This window comes from Artibeus jamaicensis, unplaced genomic scaffold (assembly GCF_021234435.1).
Source record: "Artibeus jamaicensis isolate MK-2021 breed Jamaican fruit bat unplaced genomic scaffold, CSHL_Jam_final scaffold_847, whole genome shotgun sequence".
Taxonomy (NCBI): Eukaryota; Metazoa; Chordata; class Mammalia; order Chiroptera; family Phyllostomidae; genus Artibeus; species Artibeus jamaicensis.
This window is the reverse complement of record NW_026522057.1, coordinates 14002436-14022475: the sequence shown is the minus strand read 5'-3', so window position 1 is coordinate 14022475 and position 20040 is coordinate 14002436. Positions and strand designations below refer to the sequence as shown.

General features: G+C 49.5%; 1 protein-coding gene across 1 annotated transcript; it reads left to right on the top strand.

The window, feature by feature from the left end:
- The first annotated feature begins 367 nt into the window (after positions 1-367).
- SESN2 (sestrin 2) lies at positions 368-18652 on the top strand. The gene is made up of 10 exons (XM_037149437.2): positions 368-854; positions 7755-7820; positions 9956-10153; positions 10527-10709; positions 10820-11032; positions 11772-11922; positions 12445-12563; positions 12853-13043; positions 16092-16236; positions 16851-18652. The coding sequence occupies exons 1-10, from the start codon at positions 762-764 to the stop codon at positions 16935-16937; spliced, it is 1446 nt and encodes a 481-aa protein (XP_037005332.2). The 5' UTR covers positions 368-761; the 3' UTR covers positions 16938-18652.
- Positions 18653-20040: the final 1388 nt, after the last annotated feature.

Below are 20040 nucleotides of genomic sequence, written 5' to 3'. Positions count from 1 at the left end.
AATTAGCACCACCTCCTCTAACCCTAACCAGTCCCTCCAAGAACTGAAAAGTTGAAAGAACGTAATTAGGAGAGATTTCACACCCGGCTCTCTGGCCCAGCCCAGTGAAGTCCCGTTTCATCACGCAGCTGTAATGACTCTCGGGGCTGTCACTCTCGTCCGGTATTGCCAACAGTCTGCCAAAATCCTCTTGCAAAAGTTTGCAGCATTCGTCGGAGGATGACTACAGCTCCCAGAGTTCCCGGGCACTTCTCCGTGTTGATTGGCTAAGCAGTCCGCTCCTGAGGAGGTGTCGCCCCGCCTCCCCAGGAAACAGACATCTGATTGGCTGTGGCGTGGGGCTTTTGTGTCCCCGCCCTCCCCCAGGGAACGCAGTGAGCTGAGCTGTGCAGCCGGTGTCAGACCTGGGTGAGCGCTGGCAGTTCCGCGGCGGGGGATGCTGAGGAGCGCTGGGTCCGCGAGCAGCCGTCGCCACTGCGGACTTCAGAGGCACTCTGGGCCGTAAAAACCCGTGCGCCCAGGCCGATCCGAGGCTTCTGAGGCCCCTCACCTCTCCAGAAGGTGGACGAGAGGAGAGTCCAGCGAGGCAGTGGCCGTTCCCGGAGTCTGGGCTTTCGGAGCGTTCTGGAACCTTGAGAGAGAGCCCGGGGTTCTAGAACCTCCCCAGCGGCCCCCAGTCCCGGCTTCCTGCGTGCGTCCGTCCGCAACAACCTCCGGTGCACTGGTCGTTGGCGAGCCGCGGTTGGGTCCTGGCGCACACCATGATCGTTGCTGACTCCGAATGCCGCGCAGAGCTTAAGGGCTACCTGCCGTTCTCCCGGGGCGGCGGCGGCGGCGGCCCTGGGACCGGAGAGGTAAGCAGCTGCCGAGCCACCCCACTTTTATGTTGAACCCCGAGCTGCGTCCGAGCTTCGGGCTAGCCTGAGCCGAGTCGGTGCACCGCCACTCCCCCTCCCCCCCGCCCGCCCCCCGGCCTCGGCTCAGGGAGGGACAGTGGACCGCGTAAACCAGGAGCGAGGTTGCATCAACTGGCAGCCTCGGCCCTCCCGCCCCCTCCCCTCCCCCCTCCCCCCAGGGCTGTGGAGCCCTCCTGGGCTCCCTCGGACTCCTGGCCAATGAGACGAGAGTCTTCTCAAGGTTTTCTTAGGTTTGGGCTCTGGTGAAGAGAGTCGTCAAGTCCAGGCAAATCCCGGTCGCAGCGGCCCAACCACTCCTCCTCTCCGCCCCCTTCCGCAGATTCCCTGCCTCTGGGCTGGGGCTGGCGCGCAAAAGACTCTTTCTAGGTAGGGTGCGTTCCCTCTCCAGTCCCCCCAGCGCGGGGAATGAGGCACCTGGGACTGGCCAACAAAGGTTGACCTCGTCCTCCGCCCCCACCTGCACCCCGATTTGGAAAGGGGGTTCGGGTGCTTCCGGGCCTTAGCTGGCTGCCGGGTACGCGGCGGCGGCCAAAGCTCTGGAGAGGGCGAAAACCCTGGCCACCGCTCCAGAACCAAGCGCGGATTAGGCTGTGTCCTACTAAGTGGTCTGAGGTTTCGCAAGTTTTTAGCGGGGACTCCTTTTGTAGTGAGACTGGGAACGAGGCTGGGCCTAATCTGGCAATTCGCCTTCCCCCACTCCATCTCCACCACCATCGATAATGAACCTCTTATTTATAAAGCACCTACAGGAAGTCAGTCTCGGGTTTTGCCTTTTCTCTCAGTCCTCAGGACTAAACTAGCAAAATACAAACTATACTGTTAAGTCCCATTTCACAGGTTGACATAATTGAGTTCCTGGAGGGACTTTGGAGAATCTTCCTTTGCTAACCCCCCCAGAGTAGCTCAATTTTTGGCCTGGATGTCTAGGTTTCCAAACGAGCTTGGCACTGCAGGGAGTTTTGCTTGTTTCTTTAGTTTCCATACCTGGAGAGTGGCGCAAGTTTTATTATTACTGGTGTTGGGTTCCGGGCAGTGGGTAGTTATAAAAGGCGACCCTGAGAATATCGCTGGGCTGCTTGGAACAGTATGGTTTCTGGGGAGGTGTTCCCTTCAACAGTGGATGATGATATATATCCAGGCTTTTCTATTAGCATTTTTTTTGTTTTGTTTTGTTTTGTTATGTTTTGTTTTGTTATGTTTTGTTTTTTTTATCTTCCCCACCATGGTTTTAAGAGCCCTACATGGAGGAACAAAACCTGCCTCTGCCAGTTCTCAGCTGAGTTATTTTGACCAAGTCACTTTACCCCCAGTCTGTTATAGGTTCTGTGATTTTAAGCAAAATGATGCATAAGAAAAAGTCTTACCATAGACTAATTGATATAAGCAATGTTGAATGAAACAATGTTATTTAAGGACCTGCTGTAATATTTTTTATTAAGAGTACCTGGGCAGAGCTCCAGGTTTATGTACTAGTCCTCCCACTCACTTGCTGTGTGACCTCAGCCAAGTGATGTGATCCCTTCTCTGATCTGCACCTTCCTCCCATGGACATTTGATAGTAGTACCTCTGAGGGATTGTTGGGAGATTGACTGAGAATATAAGCAAAGGCCAAAGCACAGTGCCTGGAACATAGTAACTGTGTCCAACATGCTAGCTCTTGCTAGAATGTGGCCATCACACATTTCTCTTGGCCCCAGAGTGTCTTAACAGGGTGTGCCTGAGCCTGTCCCTCCTGCCTGAGGTGGGAGTTGGTCCATCCCTCTGTGGGACACTGCCTGGGAAGTGGTCTGGGCAAGCTCTGAGGGAGTGGCCTTGAGATGGAAGGCACCTATCTGCAGGGGGGAAAGTAGGCGATGTCTGAACCCTTTCTGTATCTTCTCTCTCAAGAAAAGAGGACCTTGGGAAGATGTCTGCTTTAAGTGAATTCCTTAGAAGACGGCAGGGTGCCAAACTTAACAAGCCTGGTAGCCCAGGGACCAAGGCAAGACCCACATGTACAGTCCCTTCAACTCCCATCACTTCATCACATGCCCTTTCAAAGGGTCAAGGCCCTCAGACACTTTAATATTGGTAGTATGTTTTCAGAGTCCTATTAGGGTCTAGAATCACTTCCTCAAACATGATTTCCTCAGGAAGCCTTTCCTCTGGCACCAGACAGGTCCCTTCTGCATACCCTCCTCCCGTCTCCTTTCTCCTTTGTACAAGCTTTTATCCTAATTATAATGTAACAATTGTATAATCAGGCATTTCTTGTCTGTCTTCCTTGCTGGACTAGAAACATTCTATAGGTCACATCCCAGCACTGTTCTTAGCACCTAATAAGTGCTTGTAACTGTTTGCTCCTGTGGGCTCAGCTGACCCTTGTGACCTCTGCAGGCTTTGATGTCAGGTCTGAACTGTGCGGGTCTGGAGCAGGACTCAGAAAGAGCCTCAGTGAGCTGTCTCTGAAGAAGGGGTAATGCAACCTCTTTTCCCTCCACGTGTTTGCAAGACATCGGCTAGATCAGATGTGTAAAGCACTTAGTCTAGTGCCCAGCCCTTGGCGGGTTCGTGGCACCACTCACACATCCCTCCCCCTAGGCTGGTCAGAGGCTGCTTGCTCTATGTCTCCCTCTCAGGTGTTAGCCCAGGCAGGTATCTGAGTGCAGCACACCACAGCTGCCCACAGGGTGGGTGTGGGGTAGTCTCTGCCTTTTCCCAGGTGGCAGACTGACTTCACAGGTGTCTGTCTGAGTCCTGGGGTTTGCAGGCTATGAGTAGGATACCAGGAATAAAGCTGGAGCCATTCCAAGAGCCTTGTGTGGGTGGGGGACAGAACCCTTGGAAGCTAGACTAAGCTGAGTTCAAATCTCAGATTGGCCACTTGTCATCTGGTCCTTAACCTTTGGAACCTTAATCTTTCCTTTAGTGCAAAATAGAGACCCCCCCACCCCCAAACTGATGAAGATTAGATAGAAACTGTATACAAGTGCCTGAGCTAATATAAAAGTTAACATTTAGCAAGTGCTTAAATGTTAAGGAGCCAGGCACTGAACTTTGAGGTGATTATCCTCTTTTTACAATTTGCCCGAAGCCCTCCCTGTTGACTGCTCCCCTAGAGGGCTCTCTGAATAGTGTTCCTGCTGTCCCTAGGGACCCCTCAGTTGGAACTGTTGCCACTGGTCCTCCCTCTGCCTGTGCTACCTTTGTTACTTTGGGTAGGTCTCCTGCCCCCTCAGTTTTCCATCTCTTTCATCCGTAAAGTGGGGTGGGGACCTTGCCTTTTTCAGGTGTGCTGAAACTACATTGTCCGATACAGTGGCCCTTAGCCACAGGTGACTATTAAAATTTTGATAATTTTTTAATTAAAATTCAGTTTTTTAGTTGCACTAGTGACATTTCAGCTGCTCAGCCACTGTGGCTAGGGGCTACCATCTTTATTGGATAAAGACTATTGCATCACTGCAAGAAGTTCTATTGGACGGTACTGTGCTAGACACTGGGGGTTAACAGCAGGGAACGAGGGTGCACTCTCAAGGTAAGAAACAACACAGTCTGACAGGTTCTGTGACTGGGGGCCGTGGCTTTCCGGGGATGTGGGAAGGCAGAAGGAGCTTCTCAATCCTGGTGAACCCCAGATGCAAAGCATTGGAGCTACTGAGACCTTGAGAAGTTTAGAGAATGGGAATAGTTGGTTTGTGTCAGACTCTGCTCTCTCCTTCCTGGCTCAGTGACCGGAACTGACTTGATCTCTCTGAGCTTTATTCCTTATCTGTAATATAGAACTTTGGTAGTAGTTCCTGCCTTAAAGTACATGTGAAATACATGCTTAGCCAGTGGTAATCACGGTTGTCACCTACAATTATTATTATTGACTTACAGTTATTATTATTGACTCCCAAGGAATAGTGGAGGGCTGCTTTGGAGGCAGGATCTCTTGGCAGTTGGGACCCTTCCCTGCCTGCTTCCCATGAAGTTCTGGGTGTCAAGGTTAGGGAAGCATTCAGGGTATTGGAGTTCTGGATTAGAATCTCCTTGGTCTTTCCTTCAAAGCTTTGAAGTTTCTATTGTCTGGCTGGAATGCTGGTCCACCACATCTTTATAGGCCCTGCTGCCTAATAAACTCATTTAGATATTTAGATACCAACTCGAAATTTACCTCCTCAGTGGCTTTCCCTGTGTACTCAGACTTACAGAATTGCACACACCCCATTCCATCATAAACTCTCATTGCTCTGTTTTACTTTCTTTATATAATCTGTGTTTTGAAATCCTGTTCATCATTTGTTTGTCTTTCTTTATTAGATTGTAAATTCTGTGAAGGCTGAGACTTTGTGTTTTTACTCCTGTACTGTTGTTGCCTGAAATGTAGTCATCAAAAACATTTGTTGCCTGGCTGGTATAGCTCAGTGGATTGAGCGCGGGCCTGCGAACCACACGATCACGGTTCAATTCCCAGTCAGGGCACATGCCTGGGTTGCAGGCCGGTTCCCTGCAGGCCAGTTCCCAGCAGGGGACACAGGAAAGGCAACCATACGTTGATGTTTCTCTCCCTCTCTCCTTCCTTCCCCTCTAAAGATAAATAAATAAAATCTTTAAAAAAAAACATTCATTGAATGAATGGATTAATTTGGGTTCCAGCTGGAAAGCACTTAGCCCGGTGCCTTGTGCACCCTGGCTATAAATTGTGCTATGCTCACCCAACTGAATTAGAATTGCTGGAGATGGGACCTTGGCATTGGTATTCTTAAGAAAGCTTTCAAAGGGATTCTGAAGGACTGCTTGGATTGAGAAGCCACGGTCTGAGCCAACACTTAGGATAATTATAGCTGACTTGTATTAAGTGCTTACTGTGTTAGACGTACTAAGGTAGGGGTCTTGTCTGATTAAATCCTTATGACTGTCCTGTTAGTCCCATTATTTGGTGAGGAAACTGAGGCTCAAGTAGGTAGCAGATGGTGGTGGAGGTGTCCTCCGAGCACAGGCAGTGGTTGTCGAGAGCCCCTGCCTTCTACTGAGCTGTTACCGTCAGGGCTGACAGTGTTGGTGGATCCAGATCTGTCAGTTAAAAAGACCCACAAGTTCCTTCCTTGACAGCTCATGAGACAGATTTTAGAGTGAGAGGGACACCCAAGGCTGTTTCCTATACTTTGCTAGCACCCGGTGGGCCCTCCTGGTTCCCCCAACCCCCAAACCCCCTTCCACCCTGCCCTTCCCCACCCCACCTGGCTGTGGTTTTCTCTCTGTCCTCAGATCCCCTGAGGGGGAGGCTTTTTCTGTGGAGTCAGCAATTCTTATCTCCCACACGTAGCTCTTAGGCTTTTTCTCTTTGGTGAGGGAGGAGGGAAGCTAAAACGAGAGTGCCTGGGGCTTATGGTGGTTTCTATGCTGGACTTGGGTGAGCCTGGCCTGGTGGCTCCTGGAAGTGTGGGCTGAAAGAGGCCTGAGCAATCAGCCCAGCTGCCTTCCATTGTCCAGGGTTAAGGCCCAGAGAGTTTAGGTTACTTTCTGAGTCACACAGCAAGTTAGTGGCAGAATTGTTATTCACACCCAGGGCTTCCAGGTCCCATTGTTCTTTACTTTGTCCTCCTTCTTTCAGAGCCCCAGACCTCTGCCTCCCTCAGGGGGGCTTTTGGCCATCTGAGAAGGAGGGTTCAGTTATAATCTTTAGTTCCTGGACACCTGGGTTTCTCAGTAATAAGTCTGGATTTTAATGAAAGGGAGGAGTTAGGGGAACATTATTTCTATCTAGTGAGGGTATAACTCTGCGTTGGGTAAACTCTAAGGCCAGTGCTGGGAACCCCCTTTCCAGTTATCAAAACAACTAAGTAAAGCATCCTTCATGAACCTCACCTCTAGATGGAGGAGCAGATCTAGTGAGTATGTAATTGGTGCCAAATAGGCTCCAATACATACAGGTCAGAATAGCTGCTACTGTCTGCAGTGTATGCCCTGCCTGGGTTCCCTGGATGCCTCTGTGCTTTCTCTGTGTTCTTCATTCAGGGGCTGCTATGAATGCCCAGCCCTACTCTCTACAAAGTGTGATCAGGTAGTAAGGACACCTAATTCAGACAGTTAGAAGACAATGTTTTCAGAAGCAAAGCACTGAGACTTGTGGGGGTCACAGATGAGGGTCTGAAAGACTTTTCCCAGGCCCCGGAAGTCTGTACGTTAGATCTGCAGAAGGAGGGACTAGTGGAAGGGTGGTGGGCCTGAGTAATTCTTACTTATCTCAAAAGCTATGGGAATAGAGGCAGGGTTTTAAGCCAGTTGATCAGATTTGCACTTAAGAAAGTTTACTCTGGCTGCAGAAAGTTTGCCCTCCTTAGAAACCGCCAGGGTCACGTACTCAGTAAACCTGCTCCTAGTCCCAGAAGTGGAGCGGGACTTATTTATTCATGTTTTGTTAAGTTAGTAGAGGATGGGTAGGATAGGGCAGGGAGACCACTGGAGAAGCTGTGGTTGGTTGTCCAGAAAAGAGACAGTAGCGTTGGGTGAGGTGGTGATGGTGGGAGGGGTGAAGAAAGGACCATTTGAGGGGCTTGGCAACTTGGCTTCAGGATGTAAATGAGGGAGGTTCTCACATGGATTCTCCAGGGCTGCCAAAAAGTGGTCGTTTGGATATGTGCAACACGGTGGCTGTTTATTTCCCTTCCCCAGACCCTTCCCCGCTACTGGACTAAGCCCGTGGGGTGAACCCACTCTTTCTTTACCCCATCTCCACCCACCTAACGGGTGTCTACCTCCCACCTGCCTACTCCATGCGGATTGCACCGAATTGGGAGAAAACTAGAGGGAGAGCTGCCCTTCCAGTCCTCCCTTTTACCTCCAACTAAGCCCGGTGTGTTTCCTTCTAGGAGCAGAGGGAGCGGCGGGCCCCGGGAGGCCCTCGGGGGCCCAGCGCCTTCATCCCAGTGGAGGAGGTAAGCCTGGAAGGGGTGAGGGGTCGTTGGTCGCTGGGAAGAAGGGACATACCGAGTGGGTGAGGGCCTTTTCCTGTCTCTCGAAATAGCAGTTTTGAAACTACCCCTTCAGGTTCCTGACTCATTCGATCCACAGAACAGTTCCGTGAAGCAGGCGAAGCAACCCCATTTTGCTGGAAAGAAACAGGCTCAAAGAGATAGTACAGTGATAGAGACCCAGCTAGGGCAACGCACACGCACTTGGCTCCCAGAACGGGGCGCTTTTCCTCAAGAGGTCAGAGCCGTCTGTGTTTGTCTTCTCATCCTTGACTGTGCATACATTACAGAAAATTTTTTTACTCCTAAAGTATGTTCATTATTAAAAAATTTTTTCAAACCCTGGCTGGTGTAGCTCAGTGGATTGAGCGCAGGCGTGCGAACCAGACAATCGCGGTTTCGATTCCCAGTCTGGGCACATACTGGGGTTGCAGGCCGGTTCCCTGCAGGCCGGTTCCCTGCAGCCCAGTTCCCGCAGGGGACGCATGAAAGGCAACCATACATTGATGTTTCTCTCCCTCTCTCCTTTCCTTCTCCTCTAAAGATAAAAAATTTTTTTTCAGTGTTTTAGAAAACTGCAGTCGCTATTGTCATTCCTGCCCTCCCACCCAGAGGTAACCCTTGTTTCCCAGACTTTTTTTGTGTGTGCAGAACCAAGCTCATAGTTTACTGCCTGTTTTGGGGGCAGGTTAGTGTTTTGTTGTTTTTTTTCACTTAATACAACAGAGGCCTCTTTCATTTCCTGAGTAGGAGCGCTCATTCATTCATTCATGTAACAGCCGTCTATTGAAGGATTCCTCTGAGTCAGGCGCTGTTGTAGGTGCTGCCATTACAACAGGGAAGGAGACACAAATCCTTGCCCTCACCAGGCCTACATTCCAGGGCGGGGTCGGTGTGGGCGTGGGGGTGCCTGTACCTGCACAGAAAGATTTTTAAAATAGTTTCCTTCTTTTCCTTTTGGCCTTTAATGAACAAAGACAGATATTTTGTTTCCTTGTTCTCTTTTCCCTCCCAAACTCGCAGGCCAAGTAGTTAATGAGCTGTTAACAAATGGTTAAGCCCGCAGTTCCCTCCACCCTTTGTAAGTGGAAAGTAAACAACCCCTCTGCTGATTATTCCTGTCTGTAGCCTAGAATGTTAAGCTCAGGGATTGTTCTTGCATTTTACTTTTTCATGTAGAAGTAACCACTCCCCTTTTTACTTAGTGTTTTTTTAAGCCCCGCCTAAGGATACGTTTATTGATTTCAGAGAGAGAAGAAGGGAGAGAGAGAAACATCCATTGGTTGCCTCCTGTAGGAATCTGACGGGGGGGTTCAAACCTGCACCCTAGGTATGTGCCCTGACCAAAAATCAAACCTGCATCCTTTTGGTGTATGGTACACTACTCCTACCAACTGAGCCACATGGCCAGGGCCAAATCCTATTTCTTTTCTTTATTAAAAAGAGGACTGCTGCCTTGGCCAGGTGGCTTAGTTACTTGGAGTGCAAACCTGTGCACCAAAAGGCTGTGGGTTCGATCCCTGGTCGGGTGTGTATGGGAGGCAACTAATCGATGTTTCTCTCTTTCTTTTTCTTTTTTTTTAAGATTTTATTTATTTTTAGAGAGGAAGAGAAGGAAAGAAGGAGAGAAATATCCATGTATGGTTGCCTCTCGTGAGTCCCCTGCTGGGAACTGGGCTGGAGAAGTCACTCAGGAAGTCCTGACTGTCTTGCACCCCTTCCCACAGCTGTACGGATTTGCAGTGTTAGAGCAGACACTCCACGAGGGCAGGAGAAACTGTATTTTAATCTCTGTGCCTGAGTTTTTCTATCTAAAAATGGAGAAAACAGTTCTTATTTCTTAGTTGTAAGAATTAAAAGAGTAAATGCATATAAAGTGCTCAAACAGTGTTTGGCACATCATAAACATTATGTAAGTATTGGCTGTTATGATAGTAGGTGTCTGATAAGTATTTAATCACTATCTTTTACTCTCATATTCTCTTTTGGGACATGGTAGTTGTTTTCAGTTTCTTGCTGTTAAAATCCCACTGCAAGGAATACGTTGGTCTTGGTGGGAAAGACGGGAGGGGACCCATCTTCTCACCTTTGCTTGGCAGGTCCTTCAGGAGGGAGCTGAGAGCCCTGAGCAGAACCTGGGACTGGAGGCACTGATGTCCTCCGGGCGGGTGGACAACCTGGCCGTGGTGATGGGCCTGCACCCCGACTACCTTATCAGATTCTGGCGCCTGCACTACCTGCTGCTGCACACAGACGGGCCCCTGGCCAGCTCCTGGCGCCACTATATTGCCATCATGGTGAGCCTGTCTGGGCCCGACCATCCCGGAGGTGGCCGCACTGGGGGGTTAGTCTGTAGATCTTTTGCTGGGGACTTCCTGAACTGATTCCATTTATGAAGAGAAGCAGAGGACAGCCCTGCCTTTATCTGACCATAGAACTTTAAAGAGTTCTTTAGTGCCTGCTCTACAGCTTGGGGAAACTGAGGCATAAAGGAGTAGATGACCTGCCCCAGGCTGGACAACAAACCAGCGGCACAGTGGGGCTAGAACCCAAATGTCCTGTCTCTCAGGCAACAGGGAGGCCTGCGATGTCACCCTCTGTGGAGTACTCACACTGAGCAGGGCCCAGAAAGAAGAGCTTAACCTAAGCTCTGTCCACTCACCTCCACAGGCTGCCGCCCGCCACCAGTGTTCCTACTTGGTGGGCTCCCACATGGCTGAGTTTCTGCAGACTGGTGGTGACCCCGAATGGCTGCTCGGCCTCCACCGTGCCCCTGAGAAGCTGCGCAAGCTTAACGAGATCAACAAGTTGCTGGCACATCGGCCGTGGCTTATCACCAAGGAGCACATCCAGGTGTGATGGGCTGGGAGGCAGGACCCCGAGGCAGCACAGGGGCCTGGCTGGGATGGGGCAGGCAGCCCAGGGGCAAACACTGAGCAAGTCTGGCCTTCTTTCCTCTCCAGGCCTTGCTGAAGACGGGCGAGCATAGCTGGTCCCTGGCTGAGCTCATCCAGGCCCTGGTCCTGCTCACCCACTGTCACTCGTTGGCCTCCTTTGTGTTTGGCTGTGGCATCCTGCCTGAGGGGGACCCTGAGGGCAGCCCTGCCCCCCAGGCACCTTCACCCCCCAGCGAGCAAAGCAGCCCCCCCAGCAGGGACTCACTGAACAGTTCTGGGGTAAGTCACTGGCCCGGGGCATGCATGGTGGGAGAGGAAGCTGGCATGTCCTGTCATCCTGTCTCACAGTGAGAAGCCTTAGAAAAGTTACTTGACTTTGAAGTTCCATTTCCTCATCTATAAAATGAGGGTAAAGACTGCTACTTCCTAGTGGGTTTTGAGGATTCAATGAAATAACCATGAGCTCTGGCAGGTGTAGCTCAGTGGATTGAGTGCGGGCTGGGAACCAAAGGTTTGCCAGTTTGATTCCCAGTCAGGGCACATGCCTGGGTTGCAGGCCAGATCCCCAGTGGCGTGCATGTGGGAGGCAACCACACATGAATATTTCTCTCTTTGTCCTTCGCGTTCGTTCTCTCTAAAAATAAATAAATAAAATCTTTTTTTAAAAAAGATAAAAAACCGTAACCATGTGACTGGCTTCTCAACATGTAGCACCATAGACTCAAAGTCTCCTGGTTTTTAGCACTTCTAAAATACAGTTTGCCTCTTACTCTGTAAGATGGCTTTGTTTGTTTTAATATGATGATACAGATAATTTAAAAATCTCTTACCGGTGAGGATAGTTGATGCTCAGAGAAGACATGTCTGTTCTGTAGCTTCTTAAACTTCATTTTGGGAAGCACAGACCCAGACCATGGGAGCTGCCCGGTCGGGAAGGGCTGCCATGTGGGAAAGACGTGTGGAGTTTCCGGGGCGGCTGAGGGAGGAGCAGATGGTCATTGCTGAGTCCCTCCTCCAGGGCTTTGAGGCCGCCCGAGACGTGGAGGCTTTGATGGAACGCATGAGGCAGCTTCAGGAGAGCCTGTTGCGGGATGAGGGAGCGTCCCAGGAGGAGATGGAGAGCCGCTTTGAGCTGGAGAAGTCAGAGAGCCTTCTGGTGACCCCCTCAGGTACGGGATCACAGACGTCCAGGTTCCAGGGGCTGCCCCCCACCTTTTGCCATCTCTGCCGAGGAGTAGGCACCTCCATGCATTGCATCTCTTGTATGTTGGTGGCAGACCAAGCTTTGGATCTGGCCTGTTAGCCTTTCTGCAGTGTGACCACTGATAAATCACTTCCGGCCTCAGGGCCTCAGTCTCCTCCTACATGAAAAGTTGATGTGTAGGGCAAAGGGAACAAGAAAAGCAAAGCTTTTAGCACAGAGCCTGGCCCAGGGAAAGTGGCTCCATAAATAACTGCTACTGTTACAACTGCTGCTACTATTACCTGGTCTCATCCCCAGGTCCATGGCCTGATTCATCTCCTCCCCAGGCCTGGCTCCAGTTGGAGTCTTGGTCCTGCTCACTGTAGCAAGGGGCTTTCTCTGGCCTTCTCCTTGGTGTTGTCTGGCCCCGTATTAATGATCAGTCAAGAGTGGAAACCTCTGTGCCCTATGCCTCGGCCTAATTGTGACCTCTTTCTGATGTCCTCAGCTGACATTCTGGAGCCTTCTCCACACCCAGACATGCTATGCTTTGTAGAAGACCCCACTTTCAGATACGAGGACTTCACCCGGCGAGGGGCTCAGGCACCCCCCACCTTCCGTGCCCAGGTGGGCTCTCCCAACTAATCTTGGCATTGCTCTGGATTTACAGACACTGTGGGGGGGGGGGGAGGGGATGTTTTGAGTGGTTAGAATTGGGCACCTTCTCTCCCTCAAGATTCCATGAGGGAGGTGGGAGACCCTGGATCGTGAAGGGACCCATTTGTATCCCTCTCAGCTTCTCAGGCCCAGACCAAGCAGTAGGTTAGATTTGCGGGTTGGGGACGTGTGCTCCAGAGGATGGGGTCTCTCCTGGGCCCCAAGATTCCACTTACTCACCCCTTGCCATGTTTCTCAGGATTATACCTGGGAGGACCATGGATACTCACTGATCCAGCGGCTCTACCCTGAAGGTGGACAGCTGCTGGATGAGAAGTTCCAGGCGGCCTGTAGCCTCACCTACAACACCATGGCCATGCACAGCGGAGTGGACACCTCCGTGCTCCGCAGGGCCATCTGGAACTACATCCACTGCGTCTTCGGCATCAGGCAAGTACGCGGCCCCTCCTCCAGGCCGTGCGTGCACTGCAGGTCCTGTCTGCACCACAGTTATTCCTTTTTTCTCTTTTCCTTTCTTCCTGCCTAGACTGTTTATCAGAGCACACTTACTTCTTTGCTGATTATAAAAAATAGTAGATGTGCTCACCATTGTCCAACCCTTGTAAATGAAACTCTTTAACCCCACCCCCTAGAGATAAGTATATATCAGAGAGAGAGTTATGCTTGTATTTCCATTCCAAGTAGCAGGTCTCTCATAATAAACATGGACAAAAGTGCCCATCAGTAGAGTACTTTAGATAATGATGTATCCATTCAATGAAATACTATGCAGCTATTAAAAATTACAGTGGTCTATATATAGTGTCATGGGAAAATGTTCAAAGTGTATTGAGAAAAAAGAAAGATGGTCACCATCCAGAATCATTTTCTTTTTTTAAATAAAAGTGTGTGCATGCCTGGAAGACGTATGGAAGTCTGTACCCCAAACTGTTATTCATTCATGTTGTTTCTGTAGAGTGTGTGATGATCGATGAATTATCTTTTCATCTTATTACCTAAATTCCTCTGTTTTCTGAGTAGCTTTTTAAAAAAAAATAATGGGATTATAGTTGAAATATTCTGCAAGTGGGTTGGTTTTTCTACTTAAGGATTTAACTGCCTTTCTTGTCAGTACAGATGGATCTCTTATGTTGTTTTACCACTGAATCTGCTGCATGGTGTTCTGTTTTGAATGTACTGTAATTACTCAACCATTTTTCTATTTTTGGATATTTATAGAGTTTGCAGTTTTTTGCTATACAAACACCATGCACACTGCCTAACTAGTCTTACACCTAAGTCCTCACCCTAGATGTGAGATTACTTGTTAAGGATATACACAGAACAATTGTTATTATGTTTTATCTTTTCAAAAAATCACACTCTGCCCCTGCTGGTGTGGCTCAGTAGATTGAGTGCTAGCCTGTGAACCCAGGGGTTGCCAGTTCGATTCCCAGCCAGGACATGAGCCTAAGTTTCGGGCCAGATCCCCAGTTGGGGGTGTATGAGAGGCAACCACACATTGATGCTTCTCTTCCTCTCTTTCTTCCTTCCTTTCCATCTCTCTAAAAATAAAGAAAATCTTTTCTTAAAAAAAGTCACACTCTGATAACTTTGTGAGAAATTCAGAGAATTAAGGAAAAAGAACAATTTCCTAAAATTCTACTCTATAACCACATCTGCATCATGCGATATTTTTCTCCATTCCTTTTTTTCTATGTATTTGCTTTTTATATAGTTGAAATTATTATTGTCATTTCATTAAAAATATATATATATACATATACATACATATACTTGATGTTTATAAAGAGAAACAGCCTGGATTTTTAGTAAACTTAGAAAACAGAGAACGAAAAAGAAGAAAATAAAAGCTATCCATGATACCACCTGCTCTTATTATTGTCAAGTATTTCCTTCCTGTTTTTTTCCATACACAAATAACCAAAACATATATAAGTTTATGAAAACAAGGTTTTCTTGCCTATGAATTTCATTCAAACAGGAGTATATTTTAATGAACACATGATTTTTCCCTTGCTTTTCTCATTTAACATTTCAATTCCAAACAAAAAACAAAAATGGGGGGGTGGGGTGCTGGGATGGGAGTAAAAGACAGAAAACTGTACTTGAACAATTAAAATACATCAATTAATTAAAAACAAAAATCCGTTGGTTAGAGCGTCATCCCAATACCCCAAAATTGCTGGTTTGATCCCTGGTCAGGGCACATACAGGAATCAACCAGTGAATGCATAAATAAGTGGAACAACAAATCGATGTTCTCACTTCCCCTTCCTCTCTCTCTAAAATCAATTAAAATGAAATATCACAGTGTAGTCTTACATACACTCAGATGTGGGAGGAAAAAAAGAACAACTTTAAAAATTTATTTTTGAAAATTTCCCCAGTGTTTAAAAAGGCACTGGTGTGTATTTCTGTGTATTACTATCTTAATCAGATTTTGCTTGGTGGGTTGAGCTTACTTAACTGGCCACCATCCTGCTGGCCTTTGGCAGGTTTCTTACCAGGATTTCAGAGGTGGGTGGGTACAGGCTAATTCCTGCCCAGCTCTTGGGTCCAAGCTCCTCCATTCTCCCAGGTGATCCTTGATCCTATGCCTTTGTCTTTGGAATCTGCCCTCCAGTTTTCAGCCCGTCTCTCCTACCCTCGCTGATTCTAGATGACTCGCTGGCAAAGCAACTTCTAGACTGGTCACCGACTGACCTTTTGACTTCAAACAAGTTAATTGCCTTCTCCAAGCTTTACTTTGCTCCTCTGTAAAATGGTGCCAGCCCCTTTTTGCCCTTTCCCTCTTCCTTCTCCAGAGTAAATACTTGCACGGACTTCCTACCCCATCTTCCATAGCCTTCACAGTAGAGTAGTGAATATGATCTTGGAGCCAGGCAGAGCGAGGTTCGAATCCGGTTCCCAGCTGTGTGACCTAGGGCAAGTGACATTACTTCTCTGAACCTCAGTTTCATCCATAAAACGAGGCTGATGAATACAGTGTATTGTATATGGTAGTTTGGTATACAGTGGTATACAGTAGTTGTTGAGGATTCCACGAGCATATGTTCACATGGTACAAAGTTGGTTCCAAATAAAGCCTGCTTATTCTCTATGTATTCATTGGCCTGTGATCTTTGGCATGAGCTATTTTTCCAAAAGGAACCAAACTTCTAATTACTTCCTCTCGTCTGCCTTTTCTCCCTCCCTTCCATCCATTCCTTCCTTCCTTTCCAAGTTACAAGAGAAAGTTACAGAGGTAGTAGGAGTGAGTCAGCGGGGCCCCATCGGCTCAGGAAGCAAGTTACAGAAGCAAAAGGAGAGCCCTAACCTTAGAGAAAGGCAGAAGGCAGCTGCTTGAGAGAGAGAAGGGGAGAGTGCCCTCTGCCTTTTCTCCACACTGTTCCTGCTGTCGTAGGGAGGGGCTGGGGGAGAGGAGCTAGTTCTGGAGCCAAGGGTGAGTGATGCTGTTGGGGTCTTTTCCTCCAGGTACGATGACTATGACTACGGGGAGGTGAACCAGCTCCTGGAGCGGAACCTCAAGATCTATATCAAGACAGTGGCCTGCTACCCAGAGAAGACCACCCGAAGAATGTACAGCCTCTTCTGGAGGCACTTCCGCCACTCGGAGAAGGTGCGGGTGTGGCCAAGGGGGAGGGACAGGGTGGAACCAGATAAGCCTAGCCAATGAAAGGGGCCCGGGGGTCGGGACCCATTAAGGTACCCCAGACTCAGTCGGTACTGCTGGTGGGACACCTGGGCGTATTGGCCTGGGCTTCAGCCCCCCTCCACTTGGGGTTTCAGACCCCATTTACTCACCTATAAGATGGGAATGTGCTTCAATGGCAGCCAGGAGGGCCTGGGGTGAAATCATAACACTATAACTCAGCAGCAGTGTGACCTTGGGCAGGTTACTCTGCCTCTTTGAGCTTTTTTTAAATCTTTACAACGGGAATAAATACAACCTGCATTTCAAGACTGCTGAGAGAATGAAATGAGAAAATGAGTGTAAACATCCAATCCCAGAGAGATGCTCAGTGGTAGCTCTTATTTTTAGCTTTGGGGGATAAAGAGGTCAGTCCCAATAGAGGTGAATGTTGAAATTCCTCAGCAGTCGTTGACCCCAACGGTTCAGAGCCTTAGGAAAGGGAAGGATGAGGTGGGTGGTCAAGGACAGGAGCAATGTGGGAGGGATGGGGGTGGTGAGGACTGACATCCGTCGCTGACGAGCCCTCATCTGTGCCCCAGGTCCACGTGAACTTGCTGCTCCTGGAGGCCCGCATGCAGGCCGCCCTGCTCTATGCCCTCCGAGCCATCACTCGATACATGACCTGACTCCTGCACGAGGCCTGGGCCTGGAGCAGCTGACCCTGGGGACATCATCGTCCCTGCAAGAACTTCTGTGTCTGGAGACAGACCCGATCCCTTTCTGTCCCACGCCCACCCACCACACTCTGGGGGTGGGCTTTTGTGTGCCGTGTAGCCTGGAAGCCATGCCCTTCGTTTTCTCACTGGAATGGACAGGATCTCTGGGATCTCAGCTGTGCCCCTGGGAGCTGGAAGAGGACCAGCAGATCCCTGTGGGCCGTGCCCTTTCTCCTGCCCCTACACGCAGGGGCGGAGGGCACAGGAAATACAGTGGGCTGAGTTTGGACTGTGTGCCTCCGGGGTCGGCCCCAGGCTCTGCAAGTACTGTGACCTTCCCGGACTGAGAAGGTCCCTGGCTGGCCCCTGGGGAGAGAGGCAAACACGTCTAGGAACTGACACTCCAAGCAGCTTTCACGTTCCTCCTCCCTCATTCCTTTTTCATTTACCTCTCACCTGCCACTCACCCATCAATGTGAAAGTCCGTATCACAGCTGGTCTGTGCATCCAGCTCCCCAAAAACCTCTTTTGTTGGGCAGCCCGAAGGCCTCTTGTTTTCTGATTGCCCCAGCCCTACTTCACTTCCTTTGCCCTCCTGCCCTTCTCTCCCACACCGGGCGCCCCACGAGAGAGACCAAGTACTTCAAAAAAAGTAGGTTATCACTAGAGAATTGGAGTAGCTCTGTTGGTCACTTTGCCTTCTGAAGAGTAGGAAGTATTAGAGTCTAATTCTCTATTTTGGTCCTTTATGGGTGAAATTCAAACCTCTTCAGAGGTTCACCTCCAGAACTAGTCAATGGCAACGAGGAGGAGGGCGGGGCAGTCTGCTCTCTACAGAGCTGTACCTGTGCAGCACCCTGCTCTCCTGTCTCCTGTGGCTCTGCTGCAGATGTTTACCAAAAACTTGATCCTTTCTAGGTGGCACATGGCCCAAAGGGAGAGGCAGGAGATTCCCCCCCCCCCCCACTTCTTATTTGGACCCTGCCACTGCCAGGTGACCACGACGACATTGCCAAACCTCCTTGACCTCTTTCTCCAAAGCTGCATTGCCGACCAAGAGGTGGGGCTAAATTCCATGTCTGGGTTTCTCAGGCCAACTTGCCAGCATTGAACCACAAATCTTGAAGGATTTTGAGGACCCCCAGAAGCCCCCCACTCTTGCAGTCAGTCTCCTGGCTGCCTTTTAACCATCCAGTTTCTGTCCCCTCCTCAATTTTAGGTGGATTGCTTGGAGGCAGAGGCAGCCAAGGACTGATCCCGGGCACTTTTTGTAGCAAATAAGCTGTGAATTATGACTTCCCTTGCCCTTCTTCTGGCAATATGTGACTCCTCTCTGACCAGTTTGGAGGTGACTGAAAACAGGCAAAGGCTGAGATGCTGCTGGCTTCTGCTCCTCCCTGGGCTGGGGCGGGAGAGGAGCCTGGTCGGTGTGCCACATTTCTTCCCCATGCAGGCACGGGGAAGTGACTGGCACCACTGCAGGCCTCAAAGCCCGCCCTGCAGTGAAGTTGGGCTAGAGGGAAGGTGCCCCAACCCTGGGCTTTGGATTCTAGAGGGGACATGATGACTCTGTAAATGTCCTGTAGGTGGGTGGGGAAGGATATTCAGTGTTCAACAGAAGTCTTTGGCTTTGCTACCAGTTCTGTATGATGAGAAATAAACATTCACCAAGTTTTTGTTTTGTACTCCTTGTTAATGAGTTGTTTTTCCGTTTCCTAAGGGTCATGGTTCACCTGTTAGCAGGAAGCTGTGATTGCATCATGGGCCTGACCTGCTAGCCCCAACCCTGCTGGGCACTTGTGCCCAGCGACAGCAGACTGGGAGTGGTTGGCACTGAAACTCTCCTTCTGTACCTGTGGCATCTAGCCCTTTCACCCATTAGTGGCAGGTCAGGCACTGTGGAAAAATAATGGCCAAGTTCTTTTTCTCACTAAGCCTGGCCCTTGACTGGGTACTTGGAGGCCATTTTTCTAATTTGCAGCAACTCTTGGAGAGAATTGAGATTCAGAGGTAAAGTGAAATTGTTGAAACCACAGAGCTAGTCAGTGGTGGAGCCAGGATTCCAACTAGGGTCTGCTTGACCCTGGGCGTTTCACGTTGCTGTTTTTTCCACTACTGGGCTCCCCCTGTGGCAGAGGGAGGCTCTTTGAGAATCTGTGGGGACCTGCTTCTGTACCCTGCCCCACCAAGTTATAGTTATCTGCTTCTCATCCTTCTCTAGCTCCAAGGAGACAGAACCAGGCCTAATGAGCTAGATGGGACCATCCCCCACCCCACCCCAAGTGATGCCATGGCCAGTGGGCAAACTTCTGAGCTGCTCTGGGCACCAGGAACTTCAGTAAGCTTAGAAAACCCACGTGGTAACCGAGAGTTAAGCCCTCTCCTGTTCTCCCCACATCATAAAATGAAAAGGGCCTCTTCTAGGAAGCACCCCCTGACTGACTTCATGTCCCCTTTTCCCTCTACCCTCTTCATTTTTGCTGTTCCCAGTACGCTTGGTTTTCCTTCTACAAGTCATTGAAGAGGATGCGAAAGAGAGTAAACAGACTCGGAGTACAAAACCTGGATTCTCGTCCACACTCAGTCACTTACCCAGTGACCAGGGGGGCAGATGAGTATGGTGGCAGTGGCAGGGGGTAACTGCACTGCCTCAAGTTTCCTCTCCCATGCCAACAGGCACAAAACGCCCTCATTTCTTTTCCAGGTGGCATTACTGGGTGTTGCTGGATGTTTTCAAATTGAATCTCACTCTTCACAGCAACTCCGGGAGAAGGGAGTGGTGTTCCATTTCACAGATGTGGAAAAGGAGCCTCGAGGGAGGCCTAGGGAACAGCAACTTGACAGACCAACCTGGGCTCAAATTCCAGTTTCGACCTGTGAGGTCTGACCATAAGCAAGTTACTTCAATCCTCCCTCCTCAATTTCCTTATCCATGCACTGGAACTAACACCCAGAGTCAGGAGGGCGGTGCACAAATTTAATGCATGAAAGCCACCTATCACAGTTTAGGAACCTAGCACGCAGCACTAGTGAGTCATTTAGTATTCAGATACCTGCCCAACATCACACAACT

Bases quoted from the DNA above. Each gene is read 5' to 3' on its own strand.
- SESN2 (XM_037149437.2), top strand. From the start codon at position 762: ATGATCGTTGCTGACTCCGAATGCCGCGCAGAGCTTAAGGGCTACCTG. The intron at 11,923-12,444 runs GTACGGGATCAC...TGATGTCCTCAG, and splicing joins CCTTCTGGTGACCCCCTCAG to CTGACATTCTGGAGCCTTCT. The intron at 13,044-16,091 runs GCAAGTACGCGG...CTTTTCCTCCAG, and splicing joins CACTGCGTCTTCGGCATCAG to GTACGATGACTATGACTACG.